At 41.4% G+C, this 12446-nt stretch overlaps 1 protein-coding gene across 1 annotated transcript in view; it reads right to left on the bottom strand.

Annotated features, from left to right (window-relative positions):
* Positions 1 to 5838: 5838 nt before the first annotated feature.
* The window catches only part of DDX46 (DEAD-box helicase 46), a 395525-nt gene continuing 388917 nt past the window's right edge, over positions 5839 to 12446 (bottom strand). Inside the window, exon 23 of the mRNA XM_082254255.1 lies at positions 5839 to 6102. Within this exon, the coding sequence (XP_082110381.1) occupies positions 6055 to 6102 (48 nt within the window). The 3' untranslated portion in view covers positions 5839 to 6054. The remainder of the gene's footprint in view (positions 6103 to 12446) is intronic.

Genomic DNA, 12446 nt, shown 5'->3' with positions numbered 1-12446 from the left:
AGGGGTTAGGCGGGGGTCGCTTTCTTGCGCCCTGTCCCTGACAAGCCACTTCCACCCGGGACACAAAAGTTTCCATAATAGCTGACAATGATTCAACCGTCAGTGGGGTGCTGGAGGATCCTGCAGACACCTCGAGGGGATCCGGTGGAGATACATGAGTGGCAGGGTCCATGTTAATTCAGGACACCTCTGCCAGAAAAAACAAAAACTTTTTTTTTTTAAAATAAAAAATCTCTTTTTTTTTTTTTATGTGTATCCCCCTAGCGCAATAGCGCCCCTCAGAGTACCTGCTTCTCGATCCCCAGAGAGAGAAAGAGGGACCCTCAAGGCTCACCACCCGATGCAGAGAAGTTTCCAACCAACTGCAGTCAGCGTCTGTCTTTTACAGACTGGAAAGAGCTGTGTTAGTTTTCCCGGGTAGAAGGACGTGGCTCCGCCCCCTCTGTACGCCTTCCGGCGTTCCCAGCTCTCCACGAGGTAGCTGGGCTCATCAAACATGGCCGCCCCCATACAGGAGACAATAGACTCCAAAAACATGGCGGCCGGCGTGACCTGAGGACATTCATGCACCCGGTCTACGGCAAAATGGCGGCGGACTGCCGAAATCGTTTTTCCCAGCACATCCACCTGCATCTCTGCTAAATGGCGGTTTATTGATCTGCAGGAGGTACACTACAATTAAGGTAGGATTATACCTCCTATGTCTGCTGTAATACTACAGTCTGCTGGGTAGAGTGTTAGCTCTCAAACCAAGTCCACTTCCCACCAAACACATGCTGTATTTACAAGGGGGACTTTTAGTGTCAGACAGATACTGACCATGTATGGAGGGGCCCATAATTCATACTGCCTCATAACGAGGAAAAAAGGGAACGTTTACTCACCATACCGAACCGACAGGCACCCTCTCTTCACAATACCCTCTCCACCGGGGTGGGGGGTTGTGGACCACTCCGGACGCCTCGACTCTCTGGTTCCTGGCGTACAAGCGAGACTTTTAACTCGCAAGGTCAGTCCCTCCAATGGGACTCCGTCGCGGCCGACCCAGCGCGGAGCTCTGGTCTGCACGCGCTCATAGGCAGAAACCGGGGTGACCACTGGATCTCAACATCCAGCCCGTCGCCCGGCCCCACATACTTACTTGAATGTGTCGCGGCCGACCAAGCGCAATGCAATGGTCTGCGCGCGCTCGTAGGCCGGCTGGGGTGACCACTGGTGTCGCCCAGTCCGGCGTATTTGCTTGAAGATCTCACAGGAAAAAACACTGGAGAAAAAACTACCTAAAAAATATTTTTTCTAAAGAAAAAAAAAAAAATCTTGCCAGGACCAGAGATCCCAGCAAGGAACTTCGGTCCTTACTCCTGACTAGACAGAAAAAAACTGATGCCTTGTAGCAGAGAGAGGGAGGATATACCCTCTGGGACTGCCCCTAGGGTGGAGCCAGAACATTTTTTCTTTTCTGCCTAGTCCTACTCCTGCGGAGACAACATAACCCAGTTCTTGTGAATCAAGAAGACTACGTCTGTCAATGAGCGACAGAGAAATAAAGATTTATGCTGGACTGCTGGCGAGCAGACTGCAGAAGTTTTTACCCCAATTGGTACATGCAGACCAGGTGGGATTCGTGCCGGGGCAGCATGGCCCCTGATGGTACGAGAAGACTCTTGAACCTGCTGGCGCGGATGGGATCCTGTCGGACGCCTTCTCTACTCCTGTCTTTGGATGCGGGGAAGGCGTTCGACAGGATCCACTGGGGTTACCTGGAGGCGGTCTTGCATAAGTTTTGGATTGAGGGGTGGTTAAAAAAAAATATAATGGCTCTCTATTCTAATTCAACAGCAAACGTATTTATATCGGGATTATCAAACCCATTCAAGATAACTAACGGGACGAGGCAGGGATGCCCCCTCTCACCAATTGTCTTTGCGCTGCTATGGAGCCTTTCGCTCAGAGTGTCAGGAACAATGCGAAGATAACAGGGTGGAAGGTTGCTGAAGCTGAACATAAGATTAGCTTGTTTGCTGATGATGTTATGCTAATTATTACAAACCCATTATCTTCTTTAATAGAAGTAGAGAAAATGATAGATGAATTTAGCGCAGCATCATTTTATAAGTTAAATACTACAAATTCACAAATAATGGGCATTAACGTTCCCATTTTACTACAGAAACAGATCACTGCGAACTTTTCATTTACATGGTCTCCATCTATACCATTTTTGGGGATTACTTTGACTTCAACTATTTCTCAACTGTATGACTATAATTATAGACCTTTCTTGGATAGTTTGTCACTACAAGTTAGAGAATTAAAAGTTCAAGATGTGACTATAGCAGGTAGAGTGGCCATGTTAAAAATGATTATTCTTCCGAAACTACTCTACCTGTTTCGTACATTGACAATTCCCATCTCAATATTGTATCTCTGTTAAAAAGTTTTTTAGTCAATTTATATGGGAAGAGAAACCCCCCCGTTGTTCATCCCTCATTATGAGAAGACAGAGGAGGCACGGAGGGATGGGGGTTCCTTCAGTCTCTACATATTATAAAGCATGTGTATTGGACCAACTGAAGTATTGGTGGTCTGCCGAGCAGCATAAAAGATGGGTGGGATTAGAGATGGATGACTGTAAACAGAAGAATCGTAGGACTACAATGATAGCTGTAATGATGGGAGCTGTGGTGCCTGATACTCAATCTGTTACAGTCCAAACAGCCCTTACAACGTGAGGAGAAACTTTTTGCACGCCCTATGAATATGGGATAACATCCGAATTTCCTACTCCTCTTTCAGTTCTCCCGTGTTTTATCTCTAATATTGATATAACAATGTGGTTGAGAAGGGGTGTTAATAGTTTGAGAGATTTGTATAATGAAACAGGGATCTGTTCTTTTGAGTATTTTGTCCAGCATTATAGAATACCATCATCAGCACTTTTGAGTTATTATCAAATATGCTCGTTTTTACAGAAGAATAATCTTCCCTTATATGTCAAACTACCAATTTCTATTTATAAGTTGTACCAGCAACCATTGACTACTAAAAATGGTATTTCAATTATTTATAATATATTGAATAAGCATAACACCTATTCTAAATCCACAACTGTCTTAAAATGGGAGAAAGCACTGGGGAAATCTTTTCCTGATACCAGTTGGTTAAAAGCTTTTAATGTTACATATGTTTCATCAAAATGTATCAATCACTGGGAATTATATCAAAACATTTTAAATTTTTGGTATTTGACTCCCATTAAACTGTCTAAATTCTATCCTTTAACTTCAGCTTTATGTTGGAGAGAATGTGGTGAACAAGGGTCGTTATACCATATACAGTGGGTACGGAAAGTATTCAGACCCCCTTAAATTTTTCACTCTTTGTTATATTGCAGCCATTTGCTAAAATCATTTAAGTTCATTCTTCTTCCTCATGAATGTACACATAGCACCCCATACTGACAGAAAAACACAGAATTGTTGACATTGTTGCAGATTTATTAAAAAAGAAAAACTGAAATATCACATGGTCCTAAGTATTCAGACCCTTTGCTGTGACACTCATATATTTAACTCAGGTGCTTTCCATTTCTTCTGATCATCCTTGAGATGGTTCTAGACCTTCATTTGAGTCCAGCTGTGTTTGATTATACTGATTGGACTTGATTAGGAAAGCTACACATCTGTCTATATAAGACCTTCCAGATCACAATGCATGTCAGAGCAAATGAGAATCATGAGGTCAAAGGAACTGCCTGAAGAGCTCAGAGACAGAATTGTGGCAAGACACAGATCTGGCCAAGGTTACAAAAAGATTTCTGCTGCACTTAAGGTTCCTAAGAGCACAGTGGCCTCCATAATCCTCAAATGGAAGACGTTTGGGACGACCAGAACCCTTCCTAGAGCTGGCTGTCCGGCCAAACTGAGCTATCGGGGGAGAAGAGCCTTGGTGAGAGAGGTAAAGAAGAACCCAAAGATCACTGTGGCTGAGCTCCAGAGATGCAGTCAGGAGATGGGAGAAAGTTGTAGAAAGTCAACCATCACTGCAGCCCTCCACCAGTCGGGGCTTTATGGCAGAGTGGCCCGACGGAAGCCTCTCCTCAGTGTAAGACACATGAAAGCCCGCATGGAGTTTGCTAAAAAACACCTGAAGGACTCCAAGATGGTGAGAAATAAGATTCTCTGGTCTGATGAGACCAAAATAGAACTTTTTGGCCTTAATTCTAAGTGGTATGTGTGGAGAAAACCAGGCACTGCTCATCACCTGTCCAATACAGTCCCAACAGTGAAGCATGGTGGTGGCAGCATCATGCTGTGGGGGTGTTTTTCAGCTGCAGGGACAGGACGACTGGTTGCAATCGAGGGAAAGATGAATGCGGCCAAGTACAGGGATATCCTGGACAAAAACCTTCTCCAGAGTGCTCTGGACCTCAGACTGGGCCGAAGGTTTACCTTCCAACAAGACAATGACCCTAAGCACAAAGCTAAAATAACGAAGGAGTGGCTTCACAACAACTCCGTGACTGTTCTTGAATGGCCCAGCCAGAGCCCTGACTTAAACCCAATTGAGCATCTCTGGAGAGACCTAAAAATGGCTGTCCAACAACGTTTACCATCCAACCTGACAGAACTGGAGAGGATCTGCAAGGAGGAATGGCAGAGGATCCCCAAATCCAGGTGTGAAAGACTTGTTGCATCTTTCCCAAAAAGACTCCTGGCTGTATTAGATCAAAAGGGGGCTTCTACTAAATACTGAGCAAAGGGTCTGAATACTTAGGACCATGTGATATTTCAGTTTTTCTTTTTTAATAAATCTGCAACAATGTCAACAATTCTGTGTTTTTCTGTCAGTATGGGGTGCTATGTGTACATTCATGAGGAAGAAGAATGAACTTAAATGATTTTAGCAAATGGCTGCAATATAACAAAGAGTGAAAAATTTAAGGGGGTCTGAATACTTTCCGTACCCACTGTAATTTGGGAGTGTAAATCGATTAGAGCATTTTGAAACAAAATATTTACTATGGTCTCAGAAGTAGTGGAAAAAAACTATAATCCCAAGTCCTGAGATGGCGATCCTACATTTAAATCTACATGAGATTCCCTTTAAGTATCGAGTAGTGACCATACATCTTTTATTAGCAGCAAAATTATGTATTACAAGAAGCTGGAACTCCCAGGAGGTACCAATTTCATCTGATGTGGTTGCATTGCTTAATCAGCAATGTGAGATGGAAAAAATTATGGCTACTATAAGTTTGACGAAGAAAATATTTGGTGTTAAATGGAATCCATGGCTAAATAATTTAAGATGTATTGTAACAATGGATTAGAGATAAGTTTTGTGTGTCAATGTGGGAACTGTTTATCAGTATGGAACCTTTGGCTATGTGGTAAAAGGTGAACATACAATGGGGAAAAGGCTTAGCTCCTATTATAAAATTGACGTCGAGCGATGATAAATTTAAGAGAAATGGTATTTAAAAATTTGGGAATTATTTGGTTGATGATTAAACTAGACTGGAAGGAAGGTTCTCTCGTCTTTTCTTGTTTCACTCTTCCTCTCTCTTTTTCCTTTTTTCTGTTTTTTCCCAATTTTTTTTTTTTTTTTGAAACAAGGTTATAATTGACAAGTTTATTGCAATATTGTTTGTTTATACTCTGCTTTTGTTTGGTATGTATATTACTTGTTTTGTGCAAAAAATATAATAAAGAGATATTGAAACATAAAAAAGCATTAATATATAGTCCTAACTGTAGTGTTAGACATACATTTTAAATGGAAGCCACACACTTGTCATTTAAAGGAAAAAAAAAAAAAACAATTTTGATTTCATAGTGGAATTAAAACAAATTTTATTTTTGATGTTGAAAATATACAAACTCTCCTCCCACGTTTTAAGAAACAATGCTTGGTTTGGAATCCATATTTACTTCCCTTATTCATCAGATTTTTTATTTAAAATAAAGGTAAAATAAAAGTAGTGCATAATGTACATCACAAGATAACAACAGACCAAAAACACATGTTGGCATGTCAACCATCTGCCCAATGTTAAAGCACCTTGTAACGTCCTTTGTTTGTTGGCTGGTAGGAATTTTGCTGTAAAAAGAAAAAAAAAAAAAAGAAATGTAAAGGCATATTTATCTCATGGGGTAAAATACATCATGTTAGTATTGAAATATGTTTAAATAAAAAAAGATTACAGATTCACCTATTTTTTAAAAAGAAGCTTTTAGTATCCATCTCTAAAACCTGGACTTTGTTATACATACATCAACCACGACTTATATGGATGATCTCTTGGTCACTTCCCATTCCCATTTCTTCCTCTTGACCATCAAATGTGACAGGTGGCCTCACTGGTTTATAGGAAGGCACGGGAGCAGGAAGAGACAGGTCAGGAACCAACCACAGAAGCTGCTGTTGAAATTTGCAAAGCATTTAGGTTTTGGAGTACATGGACACTAAGAAGATAAAGGATCAGAGAGTGGGCACTGGAATACCTTCTTTCTAGACCAATGGCAAACCTATGTGAGCCCATAGGCTTAAATTCAAGCCCAACAATGGTTCAGGAAGCAGAAAGAAGACTTTGCAACTCTGTCAAATCTCAGTTTTCCCCTCACTTCCAGTCTCCATGACAATTGACCAAGAAAGGAGATGTCACCTCACTTCAGTGAGGATAGGCTCCATAACTTTATTTTTAAAGACATGTGATATACTTTTGTAAGCCTTGATTTCTCAAAAGAAGAAAAATAAAAACAAACTCACTTGCGCTGCCCCCTCTAAAACTGCCCTTGCGAGTGTCCTAAAAAAAAGACCTGGACTCAAAGTGGGCAACTATAGACAGGCAGAGGGCAAAGGTCTAATTCCCAGTATTGCTCGCTGCAGCTGATCTCTCCCCATTAAATAATAAAAAGTATCTTGCGCCACTTAAAACAGCTGCTCCCCAAGTGTAGGGTTACCCTAAACTAAGAATGTTTTAAAAGTGAGGGGTGCTATAAATACAAAACATAAAAGTACTAGGTGCTATAAACAACAAATACTAACAATAGTGCTATCCTTTTGAATAACGTGCTATGTGCTATAGACCAAAAAACAATATTAACAGTGCAGTACTTTTAAATAAAATTCAAAAGTTCCATAGAAATCTTTTGGATCAGTGGATTCCCTCATTTTCAATGTGAGATAATATTTCAACCATTACCACCGTCTTTTTTATACCCCCCTAATTGGAATAACACTCACCAATTGACCATGACCCCTTTCATTAAAAAGGAGGTCAGAAATTGCCTGGATTGGTGAGTCCCATTTAAACACTTCTGCACCGTCAGAATTCTCAAGTAACTCTTCTCCACTCCACCATAGCATCACGTCATAAAAAAGGGGAACCAATATAGTGAAATATTGTTTATTAAGCACAAATGAAAACTACATTTACTGTACAAGCTGCTTACATTGCCAAGTGCCCTCCCCGGCGTTGTAAAAGCCCGCATAGAATGTAGGAGTGCTGCCGCTCCGCTGGTACTCTAGAGCTGGTGTGAAACCGGAAGGCAGAGACTCGGAAGGGACGTAACCGGAAATGTTACGCCTAGACATACGTTTCGTCGTCTGACGTCATCAGGAAACGGGGCTTCTACATTCATTCTATGCAGGTTTTTCACGTGCCTGGGACGGCATTTGGCAATGTAAGCAGCTTGTAAATGTAGTTTTAAATTTGTACTTAATAAACAATATTTCACTATATTGGTTCCCCGTTTTTTTGACATGTGATGCTTGGCAGAGGGGAGGAGAGTTGCTTGAGAATCCTGACAGGAAGAAGTGTTTGCAGGAGACTCCCTAACCCAGGCGATTTCTGACCTCTTCAGGTAAAGGGTCACGGTCATTTGGTGGGTGTTCTTCCAATTGAGCACTATTGGGTGTATAAAGAAGAAGGTAGTGATGGTTGAAATATTATCTTACGTTGAAAATTAAGGAATCCACTGATCCAGAAGATTTCTATGGAATTTATGAACTTTATCTAAAAAGACTGCACTGTTGATATTGTGTTTTGATCTATAGCATTCAAAAGGACTGCACCCACGGTTAGTATTTGATGTTTACAGGACCTAGTATTTTTATATGTTGTGTATTTACCTAAAGCGCACCCTCACTTTTACAAAAGATCTTTCCCCATTAAGGACTTACCAGGCCTTGTTCTGCACTATATCCCTGCATGAAGATGGCCATTTTGGTAAAAGCAGAGATGTGCTTCCTCATGTCAGAGCCTCCAGCAACTAGCTATCAGAAGAGCAGTTGCTTAGATTCAAACTGCAGATATACAGCTATAGAGATGCATGCAAAGGAGTATCAAACACACTCTCATACCAGGAAGTGCATTGCTAGTTTTATTTAGGGATATATTTAGGCACAATTACAACATATCCAATCTTCACTTTTTGAATTCAAGCCTTCTTTAAAGGTAATATGGCCCTTCATACAATAAATCAATCGTTTTCAGATGTAAACTTGCTTGACTAACTGTAATATATATATATATATCCATGTGTGTTCAGTGTTTTTAAAGCTTTTTATTAATAGTTTGTAAAAGTATATATACATGCAATACATATTTGCTTATTAACTATACACCAATAATGGCAGCTCCCACATTTCTATTTTGTTAGGTCCTTTATAAAGTTTGAGAAATGCTAAAAGATGGCCTGGCTCAATCTTACTCTAATGTTATGGTGACAAGTTATGCAAACCAATTGTTCTTTGCTGCACGTGTAGCAATATAGCATCATAAGGAGAATGAAGCTTTTTTTGCACACGTTAATATGCACAATATAGGTGTGAAAATTAGTTACCTCCATATTACATATTTTTTTAAAGCAATGAATTTGGAGAATAAAATGGTAGTAGTTGCAACTTTTATTGTCACATGATATTAGCGCACGTGTTTATGATATTTTCAGTAAAAATATACTAAAGTTAATTTTAGTGCACACAAACAATATATTGACCATTTTGGTAAAATATAAAAAGATGAGTAAACATGTCAAGCTTTAAAACTGTACGCACCCGTAAAATGGCGACAAACTTCGGTACCCAAAATAATCCATAGTCGACACTTTAAAAGCCCATACAGGTCATCAGTTTAGAGTAAATGATGAATAATGATGAATAATGGCCCTATAGTTATTCGGACGTGTGACAATATGTGTAATGCAATCACCATTTTGTGGGTGCCTCCAACACATACTTCTACACGTGCATGTATGTGGGGACAGGGGGCTTTATTTTTTTTATTTACTGTACATTCATTTTTTAAAACTTTTTTCACCTATCTTGATTGCCATTACATTATGGAGAATTGCCAAATTGATGACTAGAGATGAGCTTGGGTGACCCCTGAACCCATCCCTAACTTGAACTGCATTTCTGTATACAAATGAGCTGCAGGCTGGGTCTTTTTCCACTTTGTAGCAGGGAATAAGCCTGCACGCAGCTCACTGGAGAAAAAAAAAAAAAAGGAGTTAGAGGTGATTCCGTAGGATGCCCAAGCTAATTTCTGCTGGTGATAGGTCCTCCAAGGGACCAATGTTTTCCCCCTTGGGAGTCCAAGTTACGTTCACCTGGACATATCTACCAAAAGAAAAATTATGTTTGATATATTCGAGGGAGCTAAAAAGGAAAAAAGGTGGGGGTGCAGAACCAAGACTTTGCCAAAAAAAAAACAGTCAGGAGTCATAAGTCCCAGCAAAGACTCCCTGCACACAGGCATCTGAGCCCCTAAAACAAATTCCAATGTATTTCACTCACCCAAAAAAGCCAAGGTGCTGCAGCTGCCCAATACATGAATAGCTGTGTGCGGCTGTACTTGGGTATACAATGATGCTTACGGAAACACGAGTATAACATACAGGTTAAGTTAAAAATAGATTTTGAATACATACTTACCTGTAAAATCAATTTCTTGAAGTACATCAAGGGACACAGAGCCAAAAATCATAACATATGGGTTATATGGCCACCTAAAAGGTGAAGGACACTGGCAACCAATCAGAAAGTATGTCCCCCTATATAACCCCTCCCACACAGGAACTCCGTTTTGTAGCAAGCAATAAAAGGCCACTAAAAAGGAGGGGAGGGACCGTGGTGTCCCTTGATGTACTTCAAGAAATGGATTTTTACAGGTAAGAATGTTAAAAATCCATTTTTCTTTTCGTACATCACGAGACACAGAACCAATAATCATAACATATGGGATGTCTCAAAGTAATGAAATGGGGAGGGGGGGGGACACCAAAAATACCACCACCAGATCACAAAAAGAACTACACCGCTGCCTGCAGAACACTGCGGCCAAATGCAGATTGCTCCTGGATCCCAACATCCACTCGATAGAAATGAGTGAACGTATGCACCAACAACCAGGTTGTAGCTTTGTAAACCTATGCCATAGAGGCTTGATGGCAAAGTTCCCAAGAGGCACCTACTCCTCTGGTTCAATGTGCCTTAACAGGAAAAAAGTGGAACCTTCCCTTCTAAACCATACGCCTGGGTAATAACATGGCAAAAACAATGAGAAATCATAGACTTAAATGCTACCAACCCTTTCCTGGGCACTTCTGGCAGCACGAACAAGAGAGAGATCGGTCTTACGAATCTGAGCTGATTTTTCCAAGTAAATAGAGAATGCAATAATTTTATGCAATAACTTTACCTCCTCTGTTTGAGGACCTGGAAAAAACGAAGGTAGTAGAATGCCCCGATTCAAATGAAAGGTGGACACTGCCTTTGGCAAAAAACTTGGGTGTAGACGTAGAATCACCCTAGCTTGATGAAAAATCAAGAATGGCTCTTTACAAGAAAGAGCTGCTAGTTCTGATACCCTTCTAGCCGCCGTTATCGCAATCAAAAAGACCAGTTTCCTGGTCAGAAGAAGCAGGGAAACTTGCCCTTTGGGCTCAAAAGGCTGTTTTTGTAAAACTGCCAGCACCAAATTCAAATCCCAAGGACATAATGGCGGCTTCACAGGTGGAAGCATATGTAACATTCCACGGACGAAGGTCTGAACCTATGAATGGGAAGCGATCGGTTCTTGAAAAAAAAAAAAAAAAAAAAATAAGGCTGAAATTTGCCCCTCAACAGTGCTCAAGGCTAATTTCTTATCTACCCCTGCTTAAAGGAAAGCTAGAATTCTCCCTATAATATATTTGCGGGGATGCCATTTCCTGGCTTCACACCAGGTAATGTAAGATTTCCAGACCCTGTAATAAATGCCTCTAGAAACTGGCTTCCTAGCATTTATCAGGGTAGAAACTGCAGGGCCAGATACACCCCGTTCCTTTAAGATTAAGGCTTCAATAGCCAAGCCGTCAAATTTAGAGACTGTAAAGCAGGGTGGAATATCAGACCTTGAGAGAGTAGGTCTGGAAGCAGTGGAAGGACCTAAGGCCTTGTCACTGCCAACCTTTGGATTTGTGCATACCAAACCCTCCTCGGCCATGCCGGAGCTACCAGGATTACTGGTTTCCCCTCTAGCTGGATTCTGCTTAAGAGACGTGGTATCAGCTGCACCTGGGGAAAGGCATAAATCAGGGAATACTCCTCCCAAGGAGTCACCAAAGCATCCACTCCGACTGCTAGTAAATCCCTGGTCCTGGACAGAAATCTCCTCAACTTGTTGTTGAACCTGGATGCCAACAGATCTACATCTGGGACCCCCCCCGTGTAGGCAGATTGATTGAAAAACCTTGGGATGTAAGGACCATTTCCCCAGAAACATCTGTTGACTGCCTCCCAGTTTTCTATTCCTGGAATTAAAACTGCTGTCAGGCATGGCACAAACTTCTCTGCCCAGGACAGGAGGATATCCACCTCTTTCTGGGCAGACTTGACTCTTTGTGCCTCCTTGATGGTTGATATAAGCCACAACTGTGGCATTGTCGGACTGCACCCAAAGTCTGGGGGCCCAGTATTTCAAAGCCCGACTGACTGCTCAGATTTCCAGAATGTTGATGGGGAGACCTTTCTCTACCCAAGACCATTTCCCCTGGACAGTGGCTTCCTCCAGAACAGCTCCCCAGCCAGAAAGACTGGCATATGTAGTCACCACCTTCCAGGTCACTGGAATAAAGGATTTCCCCTTCTCCAGATTTCTGGTATACAACCACCAATTCAGACTCTGACGTACTCTTGGTACCAGAGACATGGACCAGTCCAGAGACTGAACATTTCCGGTCCATGTTGATAAAATGTTGTTCTGCAAAGGTCTGGCATTGAATGGAGCATAGGGAATTGCCTTGAATGCGGACACCATTTTCCCCAATAACTTCATGCAAAGACGTATAGAAGGATATCTCAGCCTTACTATGGACCAAACCAGACCCTTCAGGTCTGTGACCTTGTTGGCAAGAATAGCTTTGTCTGTACTGTGTCCACAAGGAATCCCAGATATT

The sequence above is a fragment of the Pelophylax lessonae genome, assembly GCF_965119305.1.
Source record: "Pelophylax lessonae genome assembly, chromosome: 4".
Taxonomy (NCBI): domain Eukaryota; kingdom Metazoa; phylum Chordata; class Amphibia; order Anura; family Ranidae; genus Pelophylax; species Pelophylax lessonae.
This window is presented reverse-complemented; position numbering and strand designations above follow the sequence as displayed.